Genomic DNA, 22,168 nt, shown 5'->3' on the forward strand with positions numbered 1-22,168 from the left:
TTTCCACCAGATTGACTCTTTTATAGTGGCATAGCTGCTGCCCCTTTAATACCCCCCTTCTAGAGTTTCCTTATTTCAGCTACTGTTGAAGACAATAAATCCTCTGGTGCCTGATAAGTTTCGTCCAATTCAGAACACCATTTACTTCCAGCGTGAACCTTCAGGTGTCTAATAAGGTTTGATTTTACTGTAAAAGCTTTATCACATTCAGAACAGTGATATGGCCTCTCTCCCGTGTGCACCCTCACGTGTCTGATAAGGTTAGACTTCTGTGTAAAAGACTTGTCACATTCATAACACTGAAATGGCCCACCTTCAGTGTGAACCATCTGGTGCATGATAAGCTTTGCCTTCTCTGTAAATGCCTGGTTGCATTCAGAACATTTAAAAGGCTTCTCTATATATGGTTTTGCACCAGTGTGAACTGTCCTATGTCTGATAAGATCTGAAATCACTACAGAAGCTTTACCACATTCAGAACACTGAAATGGTTTCTCTCCTGTGTGAACCTTCTGGTGTCTGACAAGGTTCGACCTCCGTGTAAAAGCTTTCTCACAATCTGGACACCGATACGGCTTCTCTCCAGTGTGAACCCTCTGGTGATTGACAAGATCGGACTTCATTTTAAAAGCTTTGCCACATTCAAGGCACGGATACGGCTTCTCTCCAGTGTGGTTTCTCTCATGTAGGATAAGTTGTGCCTTCCCTGTAAAAGCTTTGTCACATTCAGAACACTTGTATGGCTTCTCTCCAGTGTGAAACCTCTCGTGTCTGATAAGGTTGGCCTTCAATGTAAAATATTTATCACATTCCGAACAATGAAATGGCTTCACTCCCGTGTGGATCCTCTCGTGTCTCAGGAGCTTAGACTTCACTGTGAAAGCTTTGTTGCATTCAGAACACTGAAATGGCTCTTCTCCAGTATGTTCCCTCAGGTGTATAATAAGATTTGCCTTCTCTATAAAAGCTTTGTTACATTCAGAACATTGATAGGGCTTCTCTCCAGTGTGAACTCTTTGGTGTCGGTTAAGCTGTGACTTCTGTGTAAAAGCTTTGCCGCATTCAGAACACCGAAATGGTTTTGCTCCAATGTGAACCATTCTATGTCTATCAAGATCTGACTTCAATAAAAAAGCTTTGTCACATTCAGAACACTGAAATGGCTTCTCCCCTGCATGAACCCTCTCGTGTCGGATGAGGTTTGACTTCTGTGTAAAAGTTTTGTCACATTGAGTACACCAATAAGTCCTCTCACCTCCAAGGTTTGGTTGCATTGTAAATGCCATGTCACATTCAGAACCCAGATATGGATTCCCTTCAATGTGTTACAATCTGGTATTTAGTTTCATCTGATTTTGCTGTAAAACATTTATTACAATCCAAACAGGATAAAGCATCTCTCTTGGGTTTGATTGAAAGCCATTTTTACTTCCAGAGCCCTGAATTGACTTCACTCCTGTTGTCCTCTGAGGTTGGATCAATGCTGAAGAACATATAAAACAATCATGAAATTTAGAACATGGATATGGCGTGTGGGCAGTGTGAATCATCCAGCTAACTGTAGTAAAACCATTCAGTCTCTCAGAACACCCATATGGCTTGTGACCAGTTGTTGCTTTTATTGAGGACCAACTTGACCAAAAACTTAGTTCATGAATCCACCTGTACAGAGATAAAAAAATAAAAAATAAAGTATAATGTTTGGCTATAGTAAAATTGCCTTCTTTCCATTAACCCTCATTATGTGTAGAAATACACATTTACATCTTTCTATTCCAGCTTTGTGAGAATTTGCTAAAATTTTTTATTGCATTTAGCCACTTGCCAACCACAGTACATACTATATATATATATATATATATATATATATATATATATATATATATATATATACACACACACACACACACACACACAGTATATATACACATTGCGGTGTGCAAGTGGTTTACCGGGGTTATAGTTGAAGCTATCAGCCATAACCCTGTTATTTTTTTAGCTGGCTTTCTCATGAAAGCAGTCAAAGTGGCTCATTCACCGCCGGATCTTTTAGCGGATGTACCTCCATCCCGCCGGTGTTTCATGGGCTTACTGTTTTCACCGGTGCACCCGAGTAACGATCCAACAGTGCTCACAGAGGCTACCAAAGACCAGATCATCTATGGCCTTAGATGACCGGAGCGATGTCCTAACGTCACTTCTGATCCAGGGCGGCCCGGCTGCACACAATCACATATAGGTACGTAATTTAGTGCAGGGGTTTTCAGGGTCACCGGAACACCTGTGATTTGACACAGCGGGAGCCAACCGTGATGGCTGCCGGTCAACCGCGATCGTGCAGGAGAATAACAAAATGGCCGTCTTTCTAGGTTAACAAAGTAGACGGCTGTTCTGTCACAGAGGAAGAGTGAGATCTTGTGTTTCAGCTAAGCTGAAATACAGATTTCTCTTTTCCTCTAGCACAGTGATGGGGAACCTTGGCACCCCAGATGTTTTGGAACTACATTTCACACTCTGCAGTGTAGTTGAGCATCATGGGAAATGTAGTTCACATCCATCCCCCACACAGTTAGAAAGCATTCCCTAGGAGGAGCACCACTTAACCCCTTGATCACCCTTAGTGTAAACCCCTTCCCTGCCAGTGTAATTTATACAGTAACAGTGCATTTTTTTCTAGCACTGATCACTGTATCAGTGTCACTGGTCCCCAAGAAGTGTCACTTAGTGACAGAATTCGTCCGCCACAATGTTGCAGTCCCGCTAAAAATCGCTGATCGCCCCCATTACTAGTAAAAACACTTTTAAAAAAATGCTATAAATCTATCCTCTAGTTTGTAGATGCTATAACTTTTGCGCAAACCAGTTAATATGCGCTTTTTGGGAATTTTTTTTTTTTATAAAAATATGTAGCAGAATATATATTGGCCTAAATTGATGAAAAAAAGTGTTTTTTTACATTTTTTTATTGGTAATGTTTTATAGCAGAAAGTAAAAAATATTGCTTTTTTTTTTTTGTTTTTTTTTTTCAAAATTGTCGGGATTATTTTTTGTTTATAGGGCAAACAAATTAAAATTGCACAGGTGATCAAATACCACCAAAAGAAAGCTCTATTTGTGAGGAAAAAAAGGACGTAAATTTTGTTTGGGTACAGCGTCACATGACCGCGCAATTGTCCATTAAAGTAACACAATGCCGAATCGCAAAATAGGGCCTGGTCATTAAGGGGGCAAATCCTTCCAGTCTTAAAGTGGTTAAGGACTTCCTGACCCACTTTTATTAACCACTTCCGCACTGCTTACTAGAGCTGTACTGCGGCAAAGTGGCTCGATAACGTCTGGCGACGTAGACCTACGTCACCAGACATTCCCCTCTCTCGGCGGCACGCGCGATGCCGGAGGCTCACTCCCGCTGTATTCAGTCACAGTGGGAGTCGAGCAGCGGCGATCATCGGGGAATCGAGTGTGGAGATCCGCCCGCTTGTGTAAACACAAGCGGGCGGATCTCCTAAGTGACAGGCAGGGACAGATTGCAGGATTCAGCGTAGCTGAACCTGCGATCTGTCCTTGTGTCACATAGTCCCCTCCCCCCACACACGTTAGTAAGCACCAGGCATACATTAACCCCTTGATCACCAATAAAAATGAACCCCTTCCCTGCCAGTGTCATTTTTACAGTAACAGTGCATATTTATAGCACTGATTACTGTGGTAATGTCACTGGTACCCCCAAAAGTGTCAGAAATGTCAGTCAAGGGTCCGATCTGTCCGCCGCAATGTTGCAGTCCCGCAAAAAAAAATTTGCAGATTGCCGTCATTACACAAATCGCAGACTATGTCATTACCAAAAATGACATAAATCTTTCCCTTAGTTAGTAAACGCAATAACTTTTGCGCAAACCAATCAAAATACGCTTATTGCAATTTTTTTTTACTAAACATATGTAGCAGAAAACAAATTGGCCAAAAATTAAAAAAAAATTAGATTTTTACATTTTTTTGGGGGGAATTTCATATAAAAAAATGTGAAAAATATTGTTATTTTTTCAAAATTTACGCTCTTTTTTTGTTTATAGCGCAAAAAGTAAAAATCGCACAGGTGATCAAATACCACCAAAAGAAAGCTCTGTTTGTGGGAAAAAAAGGAAGTAAATTTAGTTTGGGTACGGCATCGCACGACCGCGCAATTGTCAGTTAAATTAGCACAGCGCCGAATCACAAAAAGTGGCCCAGACGTAAGACAGCAAAATCCTCCGGTGGTAAAGTGGTTAAAAGGAAAAGAAAAAAAAATTTAAAAGTTCACAAAACTTCAGCTGCTCACACAGGAGATTTTAATTGTCGAGCTACCTGGTTCTCTTCTCAGCAGCATTTCTGATAGTGTCACTGGTCCATCAGATCCTGCTCTCGCAGCCTTTTTGCTGTAGCACCTTGTTGCTTGGGGATACTTTCTGGAGATCTCTCAGGGCAAGGCTGAAGACTTAAGCACACAGCTGTCTTCAAGAGACACCTGCTACATGTGGAAGTCTCTCCACTTGTCAGTCCCTACACCATGCTGATCTACTCACTCTGTCCTTCCTTGATCCAGCTCCCTTTCAGGAAAGCCTTCTTCTAATGTCTCCTGTGGTAGGATCTGTCACAAGTTAGCCTGTAGTTTTGTTTGTATACTCTTACCTCCTTGCTGCAGTGCTTCAATCTTGCTTCTTTTCACATGTGGCATTTGGCTTCTCTGTTCTCCTATGGGCATCGCCTGCTCCACTGTGGGTTATATCCTTTTCCTGTCTTTTACTTCCTGGGTCACCTCCCTGTTTGCTTCCCTATATATGCACATGCTCCACATGCTCAGTGCACTGCTCCTGGCTTGAGAAAACTGCGGGTCTGTGGTAGTGAGCCCTTCTAGAACCCCAGCTCAGGATTCCCCAGGGCGCAGAGTCTAAGCCTGCTTCTTCACCAGGGCCCCTGATGGTGGGGATGGACTTGCAGCAGGCTGGAACCAGGTCGCGGCCCCCAGGTAGGCCCAGCTGAAGATGTGGAGACTGCTGGCATGTGCAGAATAAACAGCAGACTTTAAGGATATCCAAGAGACAAGCTGAGGTCAGGACAGGCAGCAAACGAACATAGACGGAGAAGCGAAGCTGGGTCGGTACACAGGAAATCAGATATGATAGTCTAGGGGTATACAGATCAGAGCTCAGAGAACAGTGAAGTTGCTCAAGCAAGGAGCGGTGTATATATAGGGAAGCAAACAGGGAGGTGACCCAGGAAGTAATAGACAGGAAAAGGATATAACCCACAGTGGAACAGGCAACGCCCATAGGAAAACAGAGAAGCCAAACACCACATGTGAAAAGAGGCAAGATTGAAGCACTGCAGCAAGGAGGTAAGAGTATACAAACAAAACTACAGGATACTTTCAGGCCAGCCAGCCAAGCTCCGGCCCGAAGTAAAGCCCCTCCCTGGCAGGGGTCCCTGGAGGGCCACAGACAGACTCCCTCAGCACTGCATCTCCATCTTCCACCCGACTCCCCTGCTGGTATGGCTCATGTCTATTTAAGGACTCACTTAGTCCCCTGCCAGGCCCACTTCCTTGGGATTGGCTAGGGGCCCCTAAATATTCAGGACAAAAGTCCTAGCTTCCGTCCACTAATTTCTAGAACATTCTCCAACATTCTAGAACCTGGGGGAGGCACCAGAGTGCTGACTGGATGAGTCATCCAGCCCTGAACTCTACTGAACCCCTACACTCCATGGCTCAGGCTTAGCCCTGGGCCAGACTATCTTTTGTCTGCACTACCACTAGTAGCACACTAGGGGGTGCTATATCTTTATCTATCTATCTCATATATATATATATATATATATATATATATATATATATATATATATATATATATATATATATATAATGTGTGTGTGTGTGTGAAAATTGATCAGTCCCAATGTACCGATGGCCTATCTAATTTCTTGAGGCACAGAAAAGTGACCCCTTTTGGAAGGTAGACAATCCAAGGTATTTAGTAAGAGACAAATTTCAGAGGGGCCTTCAGAGAAAAGTTTGCCAAAGTTTTGCCCTTCGACAGAAGTTGATCAACTTCTCTCATGCAGGCATTGTCATACACTGATTAATATTTGTCCAGATCCTGCTGAACGGGCTAAATTTCAATCATCGTATGACCAGTTTTATTTGGAGCCCTCAAGTTTGGCAGCAGAGGCTTGGCAAAATTCTACTTGACCACTACCTGGAGAGGAAGATTTGTTTATGTATTAGCTGGGGATCTTGAAATAAAGAAAACACTTGGGAAAGCAGATCATTTAGTTTATGAAGCAAACAAATTACATGTTCAATCAAAGCTTCATAAGCAACGAAAAAAAAATGAGAATCATTAAAGAAAACACATTTCAGTCAATGGTGCTTGTCCAAAAAGTATATCAAAAGGCAAAATATTCCATGGCTCTCTAGGTGTGTGCCTGATGGACAAAAGGACTAAACTCCATACATTACATCCCTGTTTGCTCATGAATTGTGGCAAGTTTGTTTCTAAAGGTATCTTTGTTCCTTTCCACTAGATTGTTGGTGACATGGGGTGTGAAACTGCTGGGACACCCCAAACTCTTTTCTAATGGTGTAGCTGCTACCCCTTTAATATCCCCCTTCTACAGTTTACTTTATGCTGCTGAGGATGAAGACAGTGAATGCTCTTGTGAATGATACGCTTTGTCTAATTCAGAACACAATTTAGCTCCAGCATGAACATTCAAGTGTCTAATAAGTTGTGTCTTCTGTGTAAAAGCTTTATTGCATTTAGAACATTGATACGGCTTTTCTCCAGTGTGAATCCTCTGGTGTCTGTTGAGATCTGCCTTCAGCGTAAAAGCTTTTTCACATTCAGAACACCGATACGGCTTCACTCCAATGTGAAACTTCGTGTGTGTGTTAAGAGCTGACTTCTGTGTAAAAGCCTTGTCACATTCAGAACATTTAAAAGGCCTCTTTAAATCTGGTTTTACTCTAGTGTGAACCTTCTTATGTGCGATAAGATCTGACCTCACTCTAAAAGCTTTATCACATTCGGGACACTGAAATGGTTTCTCTCCAGTGTGAATCATCTGGTGTTTGGCAAGGTTTTCCTTCCTCCCAAATGCTTTGTAACATTCAGAACACCGATACGGCTTCTCTCCAGTGTGAATCCTCATGTGATTGATAAGACCTAACTTAATTGTAAAAGCTTTGTCACATTCCGAACACTGATATGGCTTCTCTCCAGTGTGAATCCTCTTATGTCTGATAAGCTCTTCCTTCCCTGTAAAAGCTTTGTCACATTCAGAACACTTGTACGGACTCTCTCCAGTGTGAATCCTCTCGTGCTTGATAAGGTGTGCCTTCAATGCAAAAGCTTTGTCACATTCTGAACAATTAAATGGCTTCTCTCCAGTGTGGACCCTCTCATGTCTGATAAGATCTGATTTTGCTGTAAAAGCTTTATCACAATCAGCACACTGAAATGGCTTCTCTCCCGTGTGAACCCTGAGGTGTGTAATAAGGGTTGACTTATCTCTACAAGGTTTGTTACATTCAGAACACCAATATGGTTTCTTCCTAATGTGGCTGTTTTGGTGTTTGATGAGGTTTGCTTTAAGTGGAAAAGCTTTGTCACATTTAGAACACTGATACGGCTTCTCTCCTGTGTGATCCATCTGGTGCGTAACAAGACATGACTTTTGTATAAAAGCTTTATCACATTTTGAGCATGGATATGGTGCCTCTCCAGCGTGAACCCTTTTGTGTCTTATAAGCAGTGACTTTGTTCTAAAAGCCATGTCACATTCAGAACACTGAAATGGTTTTCTGTGAACCATCTGATGTCTGTGAAGACCTGACTTTGTTAAAAGAGCTTGATCACATTCAGAACACTGAAATGGTTTTGCTCCAATGTGAATCCTCTGGTGTTTAATAAGCTTTGACTTCAGTGTAAAATCTTTATCACATTCAGAATCATAAAATGGCTGTTCATCTGCATGAACCATCTGGTGTCTGATAAGATTGGTCTTTGTTGTAAAAGCTTTGCCGCATTCAGAACACTGATATGGTTTCTCCCCTGTATGAACCCTCTCGTGTGCGATAAGAGTTCCCTTTGTTGCGAAAGGTTTGCTGCATTTGGAACACTGAAATGGCTTCTCCCCTGTATGAACCCTCTCATGCGTGAGAAGTTGTGACATTGCTGCAAAAGCTTTGCCACATTTAGAACAAAAATATCTCTTCACTTTAGTGGGAGCTCCCTCAAGTCCAAGGTTTGGTTGCATTGCAAAAACTAGGACATGTTCAGAACCCTGATACGGCTTCCCTTCTGTGTGTTCCATCTGGTATTTAGTTAGGTCTGATTTTGCAGTAAAACTTTTACTACAATCCATAAAAAGATATAGCTTCTCTCTTGTGTGAGTTCTCACTTGGGTTTGATCTAAAGCCAATGCCACTTCAACAGACCTGAAATAACTTCACTCCTGTTGACCTCTGAGACTGGATTAATGTAGAAGTATATCCACAACAATCAATACATTTAGAACATTGATATTGCTTGTGTCCATCATAAATCCTCCAGTAAAGCCTTTTAGTCTCTCAGAACACCCATATAGATTTTTCCCCGGGGTGACTCAGTTGTGACTAAGAAGACCAACCTGATGAAAAACTTGGTTCATCAATCCACCTATACAGAGATTAAAAAAAAACATTATATTCTGTAAATGGGACAATAGTAAAGTTGCTTTCTCTTTTATTTATCCTTCATTATTTATTTTAAAAATAGTATGTGATATACAGGTTTAAGTTTTTTTTGTGTGTTTCAGGGAGCACTTTATTATTCCCAATATTTCTATTGGTTGGTATCATTTATTAAATTCATTTTTTGGTCCCATTCAAAGCATTGTACTGCATTTCCAGCACAAACTGTACCATAAATCTGAAGAAGTGTGTTCAGCTTATGATCAAGGTGCAGCATGGGGTGGCTGGCAGTAAGCACACATAGTCCAAGATAGTCAATAGCAGTATATTGTAGAAAGTCCCAGCAAAATAAAACTAGGCCCGGCAGGTAGGCACAGCCACACAGAGCCATTTACGAACAGTACAAGTGGTGTGTAGTTTTGGATGATGCCAACATTGTCTGCAATGAGGAACGGGAATGCAGGCTTTGATGGTCCAGACCGATAGAGGTGGCTTCCTGAAGCAGAGATGGACGTAGTTCCTGCACTATCCCTAGTTCCTCCTGAACCTTCCTCTACCTCTATAACTGTCCCTGCTAGATGGGCAACCTGTCCTTTTACTATCCACTTGCACAAAGAGTGCCAAAATCCAATAGCTGGAGTCATTAATAGACTCTGCCTGGCCCAAGATGGCTAACAAGGTCACGTGGAATGCCAGCATCCAATCAGAGGGCTGACTGCAGGAAGTCATTGAGGAACCAAGTTCCTTACAACTTCATTCCCCCTTTGCTTTGCTGCTTAGGTTGACACCTACAGTGGTAAATACAGATTGCACCTCCCTACAAGCTTTGTGAGGATTTGGTACAATTTCTTAAAAGGTTTTAATGAACCCAGATGTCCTGAAGAGCTGACCGGAAGGGAGACACTGGAAAGGATCTCATTCTGCATACAGTGAGTCTAGATCTGTGCCATGGGGCCTGTCATGTGAGGGCCATCCCTTGAGCTAGAAGAGTCAATGGACGGGTGTCAGTCAAGGGGATGCTAGACATTGTCCTGAAGATAATGTAGTTGCATCAAGTCTGCTGCTGGAGAGAGCAAGAAGACTTAACCCCTTCCATACATGTGGCAGTATGGTCTAAGCAGTGTGACCGCTTCCACAGTAACCTGGTGAGGCCAAGTGAAAGTTGTCCTTATCAACTGTAAATAGTTCAAGTTCGAGCATCCCACTATTCCCTTCTCCCATCCAAGTTCTACATTAAATATAAAACCAAACCCCCTGGACTGTTTATTGAGTAACAAGCCATTGGGAGTAAAGATAAATGCGTAAACTGTCCCTAAGTGACTGTCTGCAGGTAATCAGAGGAGACCCAAGAAGTCCTAACACAGCAAGCCTGACGGGGACAGTGCTACATCTCCATAAAGGAAGCTATCACAAGGGGGCTTGTTAATATTAAAGTTAAATGAAATAAAATAAATGAAAATTAATAAAAAGTGTAAAAAAAACCCTACATTTAAATAAAATAAAAATAATTTTAAAAAATGATTAGATTATCATACACATGTGTAGCAAGCTACAGGTAGGTGCTAGGTAAAGTATAGTGGGCCTTGGCTGCTTAACAGCAGGGCCATGATTTCAGCTGGCTGTCATGTCTCCCAGGTGTCTCTGCTGAGAGGGGAGTCTCCCCACTGGCTCCATGAGAGGATTCTCATTGGACAGTGGAGGAAATCCAATCAGAGACACACTCAGGCCTGTATCTAACCCAGAAGGCAGATTCTGCCGCAGAGGATTCTGGGAGTGGGTATAAGTTCTGAAGGAACTCATGACGCATCGTCTTTGGCGGGAAGCAGACCCCGAGGAGGGAGAGTACGGCTGTCTCTCCTGTCAGAGGAAGTGGGTGTCCCGGGTGGCGGCCTGGGAATCCAAAGAGTGTGGAGCTGAGCTTCAGAGGGGATCCGGTGGGCCCAGAACCAGCCTAAGAACCAGCGGAGAGAGAGGGGTCCAGTTCCAGGAAAGCCTACAAAGGTCGTGAGTACTGTGGCCTGCCCCTGGGGGTCTGCCTAGTGTCAGAGGGGACCACTCCGGAGAAGGTTCTAGGGATCCAGGAGTCAGAGGACCCTGAAGTATTAGAGGGGATACCTAGTCAGATGACCCTGAAGTATTAGAGGGGGTACCTGCAGTTTGGGCCCTGAAGAGTCACTGTACAGTGTAAAGTGTACAAAGTTAAGAGTTGCAGCAGCACAAGTAGTGACAAGGAGCTACCTCAGCCAGTGAAGGGTTAGAAGGAGCTGTTCAGTGACTTTTGTGCTACAGCAAGTATCAGGAGTCAAGAGTTCTACAGCCCTGGAGCTTCTGAGCTAACAATCCAAGTTAAAGTCGAGGTTTCAGCACTAATTCAGTCAAGCAGCATTTGAAGCGTCAGGAAGCGCTGGTCGACATTCAGCTGGCACCAAGACAAGAGCCTTTTTGTACAAAGTCCCAGTTAAGCCTAGAAGAGCCAGAGGAGTATCCCACTCATTCCCTTCTCCCATCCCCTAATTACAATCCATTGCCAGTTGCATTCCCCCCTGTTTTCTACCTCTGATCAATGAGGAACAGGTTGGGATTGTCTCTAGTCACGAAGCCAAAGACAACATTACCAAAACCATTCATCTTAGTTCATATGTCCATAAATGTAGCCTTTGAGCTTGTATTTTATCTGGTGCAAAAAACCATCTGATAGTTAACTCGAATTTTCTGTATCTGTCTTTGGAGCAGAGAGACTTTGGGGTGTCTTTGAATTCAGCCCTCTGTAGATTGATAATTTTAATTTCCATCAAATGATGTAGCATCCTTTCCTTCCTAACACATTACCCAATCCATATCAGTATAGATCCTAACACATCACCCAGTCCATATCAGTATATATATCCAGCTTTAGGGATGGGCTCTGTGTTCGAGTCGAACGTAAGTGCATTATGGGGCGCTCAGCGGGAAGTTCCTAATGTCTTGTCAGAGCCATGATTGGCCAAAGGCTTTAGTCAATCATGCCTCAGGGGCTAAGTCCACGCCCCACACTAAATAAGGCTGGTGCTTACGCAACAGCCATGTATAGTATGTGAAAGTAGAGATTAGGAAGGTAGTTAGTGGATAGTAGGAATGAGCTTTGAGTTTGAGTCGAATGTAAGTTTGACTCGAACATTGGTTATTCGCTTGTTCGTCGAATGACGAATAAATGGGCTTCTTCGCCGGAACTTTGAGTTCCCGCATTAACATGGACTCTGACCTCTGAGAATTCCAATAAATCACCTGCTGGCTGGGGGATGCGAACCCACAGTTCCTCAGTCCTCACATTGCAAGCCTGGTATTCTACCACCTACACCACCGTTAAGCCTGCTTAAGCTGAACACACTCTCCCTAACTTTCATCTCATCCACTGTGGGCAGGGAAAGTGTACTCAACCGAAGCGTGCTTGAACGTGGCGTAGCTGGTAGAATACCAGGCCTGCAATTGCAACATTGTGGGTTCGATTCCCCTGGCCAGTGGGTGATTTATAAGTGGAATTCTATAGTTAATAATACATTGCTGGCAAGGAGAGAGATTTTTGCTTTTTACAGTTTGTCGAGATCAGATAGTGCAGTGTATACCACAAAGTTTATATATATATATATATATATGTATGTATATATATATATATATATATATATATATATATATATATAACCGTGTTCTGTGGTTTTTATTTTTTACATTTTTTTTTGGTGAATGGGTAGGGGTACGATGGACCCAATACCCATTCATATGGGGGGGGGGCGGGATCTGGGGGTCTTCTTGTTAAAGGGGGCTTGAAGATTCTGATAAGCTCCCCACCCGCAGACCCAGACAACCACAGCCCAGGGTTGTCAGGAAGAGGCCCTTTCCCCATCAATATGGGGACAAGGTTCTTTGGGGTGCCCCAAAGCACCCCCCCATGTTGAGGGCATGTGGCCTGGTATGGTTCAGGAGGGGGGCCTCTTGCTCATCCCCCCCCCCCCCTCTTTCCTGACTTGCCAGGTTGCTCGGATAAGGGTCTAGTATGGATTTTTTTTTTTACATTTTGCATTGGATTCCCCTTAAAATCCATACCAGACCCATAGGGCCTGGTATGGACTGGGGGGGAACGTATGCCATTTTTTTATTTGTATTTCCAGGAGCCGACAATACATTACAGCCGCGAGCAGGTTTAAATAACATTTTTCTCTTTAGAAATGTCAGTATTGCTGCAGCCAGCTCCATACATCGCACAAATGTGCCACTTTACAGGCACATTAAGAGGACCCCCCCAGGCATGATATTTAAAGGAATTTTTAATTTCTATTGTTTCACTTTAAGCATCATTAAAATCAATGCTCCTTTAAAAACTATCTTTTTTTTGCATTGATACATGTCCCTCAGGGCAGTACTCTGGTCCTGTTCCATTTTTTTTGGAAATAACTTGCATATAACCCTTAAAAATAAGAACTTTTGATTTTTCATATTCGTGTCCCATAGACTTTAATAGAGTTTGCATGTACTCATAATCTCAAGTACAGGGGCAATGGAGTTCTTGTGGAAGCTGGAGGTGGACCGTTAGCAGGCTATTGGAGATCCTTGAGGGTAACCCCCAAGTCTGGGGGGGTGAGCTTGGGTCTGGGAGCTCGGCTGTGGAGGGGACCTACTTCACGATACACAAAGGTGTCCTGCCCAGTGGCACGGGAGCAGAACTGCAGGAGGAAAACACTGCCTGGCAAAATCTCCACTGCTCTGCGCCCCGGCTCCACCCTTTGCATCACCCTATTAGAGCCTCTGGCTCTAATCAGGTGATTTAAAAAAAAAAAACATTAAGCTCCATGCGTCCGGCGCCCTGCATGCAGATTAGGGGGCCGGACACATGGATGGGGGGGGCGGCGCCCCTGCGCCCTCAATACACCGGCTGCCACTGTCCCAGAGGTGTTCTATTGGATTTAGGTCAGGCGAGCCTGGGGGCCATTCAATGGTATCAATTCCTTCATCCCCCAGGAACTGGCTGCATACTCTCGTCACATGAGGCCGGGCATTGTCATGCACCAGGAGATACCCAGGACCCACTGCACCAGTGTAGGGTCTGACAATGGGTCCAAAGATTTAATCCCGAACCCTAATGGCAGTCAGGGTGCCATTGTCTAGCCTGTAGAGATCTGTGTGTCCCTCCATGGATATTCCTCCCTAGACCATCACTGACCTACCACCAAACCGGTCACGCTGAACGATGTTACAGGGAGCATAACGTTCTCCACGGCTTCTCCAGACCCTTTCATGTCTTGTCACATGTGCTCAGGGTGAACCTGCTCTCATCTGTGAAAAGCACAGGTCGCCAGTGGTGGACCTGACAATTCTGGTGTTCAATGGAAAATACCTGTCGAGCTCCAAGGTGCCGGGTAGTGAGCACAGGGCCTACTAGAGGAAACTGGGCCCTCAGGCCACCTTCATGAAGTCTGTTTCTGATTGTTTGGTCAGAGACATTCACACCAGTGTCCTGCTGGAGGTCATTTTGTAGGGCTCTGGCAGTGCTCATCCTGTTCCTCTTTGCAAAAAGGAGCAGATACCGGTCCTGCTGATGGGTTAAGGACCTTCCTTGGCCCTGTCCAGCTCTCCTAGAGTAACTGCCCATCTCCTGGAATCCCCTCCATGCTCTTGAGACTGTGATGGGAGACACAGCAAACCTTCTGGCAACGGCATGTATTGATGTGCCATCCTGGAGAAGTTGGAATGCCTGTGCAACCTCTATAAGGTCCAGGTATCTCCTCATGCTACCAGTAGTGACACTGACCCTAGCCAAATGCAAAACTAGTGAAAAACAGTCAAAAAAGATGAGTAGTGAAAAAAATTTCAGTGGCCTCCACCTATAAACCATAATGTTTTGGAGGTCGTCTCATTGTTGCCCATCTAGTGCCCCTGTTGTTAATTTAACAACAGGGGCAAAGCAGCTGAAACTGTTTACCAACCCCCTCTGCTACTTAACTGACCAGATCAATATCCCAGGAGTTACATTGACTTGATGCTATACTCTGATTAAAAAGTGTTCCTTTAAATTTTTTTGAGCAGTGTAGTTGTGTTCTTGAAAAGTTAGGTGGGCATCCCATAACACCCCTATCAAAGTTTTATTTCCTTCAATAAAACAAAAACAAAGCACTGGTCTGTTCATCTGACTCAAGTGTGTTGTGAAAATGTGGTGTGCCTGGCTGTGCAGGGTGGGGGATCCTTTTATACTTGCGGCTCTTTAGGGGGTGCACTACATATATATACCATATTTATCGGCGTATAACACGCACTTTTTCCTCCTAAAAATGGAGGGCAAAACACCAGTGCGTGTTATACGCCGATCTATTTAAAAAAAAAAACAGTCCAGGCAGCGCTGAGAGGCAGAGGAGGGGGGCGGGCCGGGCCGAGTAGAAGAAAGAAAGAGCGGTTGCTGTCATAGGAAGTCCCGCCTCCTATGATAGACAGCACAGTGATCCAATGGCAGGACGCGGGACGTGTGACGTCTATCATAGGCGCCGGGACTACTGATGACAGCGGCCGCTTGTCCTCGCTTCTCCTCGGTCCGGCCCGCCCCCCTCTGCCTCTCAGCGCGGCCTTTTTAAAATACCGGTATTTCACCGCTCTCTGCAATGGCGCTGGTGAGGCTGCTGTTACTTTGCCCTGCATTGATGGACACTGCGCTGGCGAGGCTGCACTGGAGGACACTGCGCTGGTGAGGCTGCACTGGGGGACACTGCGCTGGCGAGGCCGCACTGGGGGACACTGCGCTAATGAGGCTGCACTGGGTGACACTGCACTGGCGAGGCTGCACTGGGGGACACTGCGCTGGCGAGGGTGCATTGATGTACACTGCGCTGGCGAGGCTGCACTGAGGGACACTGCGCTGGCGAGGCTGCACTGGGGGACACTGCGCTGGCGAGGCTGCACTGAGGGACACTGCGCTGGCGAGGCTGCACTGGGGGACACTGCACTGGCGAGGCTGCACTGGGGGACACTGCACTGGCGAGGCTGCATTGATGTACACTGCGCTGGCGAGGCTGCACTGAGGGACACTGCGCTGGCGAGGCTGCACTGGGGGACACTGCACTGGCGAGGCTGCACTGGGGGACACTGCACTGGCGAGGCTGCATTGATGTACACTGCGCTGGCGAGGCTGCACTGAGGGACACTGCGCTGGCAAGGCTGCACTGGGGGACACTGCGCTGGTGAGGCTGCACTGAGGGACACTGCGCTGGCGAGGCTGCACTGAGGGACACTGCGCTGGCGAGGCTGCACTGGGGGACACTGCACTGGCGAGGCTGCACTGGGGGACACTGCACTGGCAAGGCTGCATTGATGTACACTGCGCTGGCGAGGCTGCACTGAGGGACACTGCGCTGGCGAGGCTGCACTGAGGGACACTGCGCTGGCGAGGCTGCACTGGGGGACACTGCGCTGGCGAGGGTGCATTGATGGACACTGCGCTGGCGAGGCTGCACTGAGGGACACTGCGCTGGCGAGGCTGCACTGGGGGACACTGCGCTGGCGAGGCTGCATTGATGTACACTGCGCTGGCGAGGCTGCACTGAGGAACACTGCGCTGGCGAAGGCTGCACTGGGGGACACTGCCCTGGCGAGGCTGCACTGGGGGACACTGCACTGGCGAGGCTGCACTGGGGGACACTGCGCTGGCGAGGCTGCACTGGGGGACACTGCACTGGCGAGGCTGCATTGATGGACACTGCGCTGGCGAGGCTGCATTGATGGACACTGCGCTGGCGAGGCTGCATTGATGAACACTGCGCTGATGAGGCTGAATGAACCCTGCGCTGATGAGGCTGCATTCACGGGCACTGGCAAGACCGCGTTTGATTAAAAAAAAAATTTCTGACTTCAATGCTGTTTATTTCAAATTTAAGCTTTTTTCCTAAAATTTCCCTCCTAAATTTGAGGTGCGTGTTATACGCCGATAAATACGGTATATACCGTATATTTTTGTAATTTTTTACGTGGGAGGAAAGGCCCATATTTGTATATCCGCTAAGCGCAGAAATATTTTTTAGTATAGAGCTGTAAATGAGACTGAAAGTGTGGTGGGATAGGTCGAATGAGAACCAAAGAAGAGTGCACTCATGAAGACCAAGGTAATGGGATTTTTTTGAGGAGGGGGGAGTGGTCAACTGTATCAAAGGCAGCAGAGAGGTCGAAGAGTAAGTGAACAGAATAGTGACCATTGCTTTTAGCCGTTAGTAAATTGAGTTTTAGGAGAAGAGTGAAGGACGAAGTAGAGATTTCAAATTAGAGACAAGTTGACGAAGACTTAGTGAGAGGGCATTTATGAGTGATAAAATTAGGACTGTTTTGACAGTGTGGAGGCAGGAGTTGTATTTTTGGAGGGTAAATTTATAATGGGAAAGGCTTGATGGGACTTCAGCCTAGTACACACCAACCACACGTGTTTATTAGTAACCGACAGTTAACATTTTTTTTATTGCCGATACCAATATCTTGGTCATCGCATATCGGTATCGGCCGATATCTGCTGACCCCAAACCCCTTCTCTGCACGTAAAAGCATTCAAGTTTGGCTGTTTTGAATTTGGCGCCGAATGTCACTTCCGGGTTTTTACATGGAGACCCGATCAGAGCCGAGTGCAGCTTTGATCGGGTCTTCGGCAGCCGTGCAGGTAGGATGCCCGGGTCCCCCGGTGGGACCGGAGACCCGGGTGAGCCGCGGAAGGCGGTGGGAGGGGGGGACGTCCCCTCCCACTCCTTGTAATGACAGCCAAGCGGCTTCTCAGCTACATCAGTTGTCATTAAAAGACAGCCGACCGTCGGCTATGGACGCCGGTACCGGGTTGATGCCTCTAGCTGCAGACATCACTCCGGTACAGCACTTTCCCGAAATATCGGCAATATCGGTAACCTCAGGGATCGATTCCGATATATCGGGGAAACTGCATATCAGCCCCTGATATATCGGCATTGCCGATAATCAGTCGATCCCTAGTGTGTATGGCACCTAGTCTGACAGAAGCTTGCCTTTCGCCCGGCCTCTGTTGGACAAGCATGCTGGAAAACCAGCAGCCGACTGGCTCCCGATCAGTGCTCTCAGCCCAATGGTTTACCAGAGTGTTGGGGGGGAGGGGCTTTCCACTGCTAGAACACAACAGCACAGCAGTGGAGACCGCTGCACTAACATTGGCTTGTTAGTACAGCGGCTCTGACTGGAGATGTCTTTTTTATGTTAAACCTGCTGTGTAGGAGGGAGGTAGGTGATCTGTGTAGGGGGTAGTAGGTGATCTGTGTAGGGGGGGGGAGTAGGTAATCTGTGTAGAGGGGGGAAGTAGGTGATCTGTGTAGGGGGGGAGTAGATGATCTGTGTGGGGGGGGAAGTAGGTGATCTGTGTAGAGGGGGGAAGTAGGTGATCTGTGTGGGGGGGGGGGGGTTGTAATAGGTGATTTGTGTTGGGAGAAGTAGGTGATCTGTGTAGAGGGGGAAGTAGGTGATCTGTGTAGAGGGGGAAGTAGGTGATCTGTGTAGAGGGTGAAGTAGGTGATCTGTGTAGAGGGTGAAGTAGGTGATCTGTGTAGGGGGGAAGTAGGTGATCTGTGTAGAGGGGGAAGTAGGTGATCTGTGTAGAGGGGGGAAGTAGGTGATCTGTGTAGAGGGGGGAAGTAGGTGATCTGTGTAGAGGGGGGGAAGTAGGTGATCTGTGTAGAGGGGGGAAGTAGGTGATCTGTGTAGAGGGGGAGGTAGGTGATCTGTGTAGGGGGGGGGGTAGGTGATCTGTGTAGAGGGGGGAAGTAGGTGATCTGTGTGGGGGGATAGGTGATTTGTGTAGAGGGAGAAGTAGGTGATCTGTGTAGAGGGAGAAGTAGGTGATCTGTGTAGAGGGGGAAGTAGGTGATCTGTGTAGAGGGGGAAGTAGGTGATCTGTGTAGGGGGGAGGTAGGTGATCTGTGTAGGGGGGAGCTAGGTGATCTGTGTAGGGGGGAGCTAGGTGATCTGTGTAGGGGGGAAGTAGGTGATCTGTGTAGAGGGAGAAGTAGGTGATCTGTGTAGGGGGGAGCTAGGTGATCTGTGTAGGGGGGAAGTAGGTGATCTGTGTAGAGGGAGAAGTAGGTGATCTGTGTAGGGGGAAGTAGGTGATCTGTGTAGGGGGGAAGTAGGTGATCTGTGTAGAGGGGGAAGTAGGTGATCTGTGTAGAGGGGGAAGTAGGTGATCTGTGTAGGGGGGAGGTAGGTGATCTGTGTAGGGGGGAGGTAGGTGATCTGTGTAAGGGGAAGTAGGTGATCTGTGTAGGGGGAAGTAGGTGATCTGTGTGGGGGGGGGGAGGGAGGTGATCTATGAGGGGGGAGAAGTGATCTAATTGACAGTACAGATGATTTGTAGTATAAGCAGACAGGATGGGACAATTGCAGAGGAGGGAGGAGGGGGAGGGGGTGTGAGGAACCATTGGGGCTCATGTTGATGGTTTTGTTTAGCATGTTGGTGTGAACTGAAGACAATTCCCTATACTGCCCCTCCCCCATAGTGACCCCACGGTTCCCTTCCCTTCCTCTATCCCCCTCCATTCCCTCATCTTACCCAAGCTCTCCAGAAGTTTCTTCGTCAGCCTCCTGTCTTTTTCTGGCTGCATCTACATTTAGAAAAGGGGGGGGGTGTCCTACATTTTCTTGTAGCTTAGAAAGGGGGTGTCCTCCATTTTCTTGTAGCCCAGAGAGAGAGGGGGGGGCGTCCTCCGTTTTCTTGTAGCTCAGAGAGGGAGGGGGTGTCCTCCATTTTCTTGTAGCTCAGAGAGGGAGGGGGGTGTCCTCCATTTTCTTGTAGCACAGAGAGGGAGGGGGTGTCCTCCATTTTCTTGTAGCACAGAGAGGGAGGGAGTGTCCCCCATTGTCTTGTAGCTCAGACAGAAGGGAGGGAGTGTCCCCCATTGTCTTGTAGCTCAGACAGAAGGGAGGGGATGTCCTCCATTTTCTTGTAGCTCAGACAGGAGGGAGGAGGGGTGTCCTCCATTTTCTTGTAGCTCAGACAGGAAGGAGGAGGGGCTGTCCTCCATTTTCTTGTAGCTCAGACAGGGAGGGAGTGTCCCCCATTGTCTTATAGCTCAGACAGAAGGGAGGGGGTGTCCTCCATTTTCTTGTAGCTCAGACAGGAGGGAGGAGGGATGTCCTCCATTTTCTTGCAGCTCAGACAGGAGGGAGGAGGGGCTGTCCTCCATTTTCTTGTAGCTCAGACAGGAAGGAGGAGGGGTGTCCTCCATTTTCTTGTAGCTCAGAGAGGGAGGGGGGGGTCCTCCATTTTCTTGTAGCTCAGACAGAAGGGAGGAGGGGTGTCCTCCATTTTCTTGTAGCTCAGACAGGAGGGAGAAGGGGTGTTCTCCATTTTCTTGTAGCTCAGAAAAGAGGGAGGGGTTGTCCTCCATTTTCTTGTAGCTCAGACAGAAGGGGGGAGGGGTGTCCTCCATTTTCTTGTAGCTCAGACAGAAGGGGGGAAGGGTGTCCTCCATTTTCTTGTAGCTCAGGCAGAAGGGGGGAGGGGTTGTCCTACATTTTCTTGTAGCTCAGGGATTACATTTTTCCAGTAATGAGACAAGGATTTGTTGTCGTTTAGAAGAGGTGATTTTACCTTGTACTCCTGTAATCTTCATAATTTTCTTCATTTTCCTAACTGTTGTTACATGTACCAAGCAATGAGTCAGAAGTAACAAATAACTGTAAATGTTATTGTTGAAATTGTTAAATTAAAATTCCAATAAAAATGTAAAAGTAAAAAACAAAAAGAAGAGGTGATTGTAGCTGTATGAGTACTGTCCATGACACTTTTATTTACACTAACATCCAGTGTTCAGGACCTCTGTTGTTTAGAAGAAATGTGTCCATTAATGGAGATCTTCCTCCTTTATATACAATGTATCCATGGGTGGGGCAATCCTGTGTCCTCAGCCCCGCCCACTTCCCCGTCTTTGTGGATTTGACCCTTTTATTGCTAGAACTATTTCTTCCACCGATTTCTTTTACATGGAAAAAGTACTAAACCCCCCCAGACATGAAAAAAAAGGATGGTGGTGTGATTTATGAAGTCTCTTAGTATTTGTAGAACTGTTTGTCAGGCTGAGATTTCCAGTAAAACATAAAATGAATTGTAGTTCACACGGACACTGCAGTACGATCCCCATTCCTCGTACACAATGTACCAGACCAGACTGCGTCCAGTAACTGGATACCAAATATGTCCAGACTCAGAATTGTGAGCGACCACCAAACGGTGTCAAACTGCTATCTCCAATTGCCCATAGGAGGCTCTATAAACCTTTACTGCCCTTTAATTTACAGATAGCCAGAAATACCAGTCCTGGAATGGCTTCATTACTCCGCGTGCGCCACCATATCTTATACATGTTGTACAATCTGCGTGCATGTGTCCGCACTCTGCGGGTTTTTGCTTTGTGGATATGCGTGCCTGTGGGGGAGGGGGGGGACTTTATTATATGTGTAGCACCCTACAGCAGTGGTCCTCAACCCTGGTCCTCAGGGCCCACTAACAGGCCAGGTTTGCAAGATAACTGAAATAAATCCCAGGTGATATCATTTGCTGCTCAGTGATTGCAGTATTCTAGTCTGCATCTCCCCAAGGTAATACTTAAAATCTGGCCTGTTAGTGGGCCCTGAGGACCGGAGTTGAGGACCACTGCCCTACAGGGTAGGTGCTAGGTAAAAGTATATTGGGCTTTGGCTGCTTAAGAGCAGGGCCATCATTTTAGCTGGGCTGTCATGTCTCCCAGGTGTGTCTGCAGAGAGGGGAGTCTCTCCACTGGCTCCATGAGAGGGATATCATTGGGCAGTGGAGGAAACCCAATCAGAGATACATTCAGGTCTGTATCTACCCCACATCAGGCCTAATGCCTGGAAATACTGCTACATATGTTTGGTATACTTATTTTTATTGATGTTACAAGGGGATGTTACAACCCTCCATGAGAGGGTTCTCATTGGGCAGTGGAGGAAACCTAATCAGAGATACATTCAGGTCTGTATCTACCCCAGAAGGCAGATTCTGCCGCAGAGGATTCTGGGAGTGGGTATAAGTTTGAGGGGGAAGGCTTGACGCTGCGTCTTTGGCGGGAAGCAGAGTCCCAGGAGGGAGGGTACGGCTGTCTCTCCTCCTGTCAGAAGGATTGGGTGTTCCGGGTGGCTGCCTGGGAATCTAGAGAGTGCTGAACTGAGCTGCAGAGGGGATCCGGTGTGCCGAGGACCAGTGGAGGAAGAGGGGTTCAGTTCCAAGAAAGCCTGCCAAGGTCGTGAGTATTGTTAACGGCCCCTAGGGGTCTGTCTAGTGTAGAGGGGACCACTCCAGTGAAGTTCCCAGGGATCCAGGAGTCGGCTAGTTGTAAAGGGGGTGCCTAGTCAGAGGACCCTGAAGTGTAGAGGGGGTGCCTAGTCAGAGGACCCTGAAGTATTAGAGGGGACGCCAGCAGTTGG

At 46.5% G+C, this 22,168-nt stretch overlaps 2 protein-coding genes across 2 annotated transcripts in view; both read right to left on the reverse strand.

Moving 5' to 3' along the window:
* Window positions 1-22,168, reverse strand: part of LOC309547170 (uncharacterized protein) — a 121,971-nt gene that overhangs the window by 58 nt on the left and 99,745 nt on the right. The gene's annotated exons all lie outside the window — the stretch shown is intronic.
* The window catches only part of LOC309548346 (uncharacterized protein), a 93,058-nt gene continuing 70,910 nt past the window's right edge, over window positions 21-22,168 (reverse strand). Inside the window, exons 2-6 of the mRNA XM_082248283.1 lie at window positions 8,668-8,696; window positions 6,667-8,465; window positions 4,563-4,627; window positions 1,430-1,662; window positions 21-1,315 (exon numbers count right to left, since the gene is read on the reverse strand). Of these exons, the coding sequence (XP_082104409.1) occupies window positions 60-1,315; window positions 1,430-1,662; window positions 4,563-4,627; window positions 6,667-8,465; window positions 8,668-8,696 (3,382 nt within the window). The 3' untranslated portion in view covers window positions 21-59. The remainder of the gene's footprint in view (window positions 1,316-1,429; window positions 1,663-4,562; window positions 4,628-6,666; window positions 8,466-8,667; window positions 8,697-22,168) is intronic.

This window comes from Pelophylax lessonae (genome assembly GCF_965119305.1).
Source record: "Pelophylax lessonae genome assembly, chromosome: 2".
Taxonomy (NCBI): Eukaryota; Metazoa; Chordata; class Amphibia; order Anura; family Ranidae; genus Pelophylax; species Pelophylax lessonae.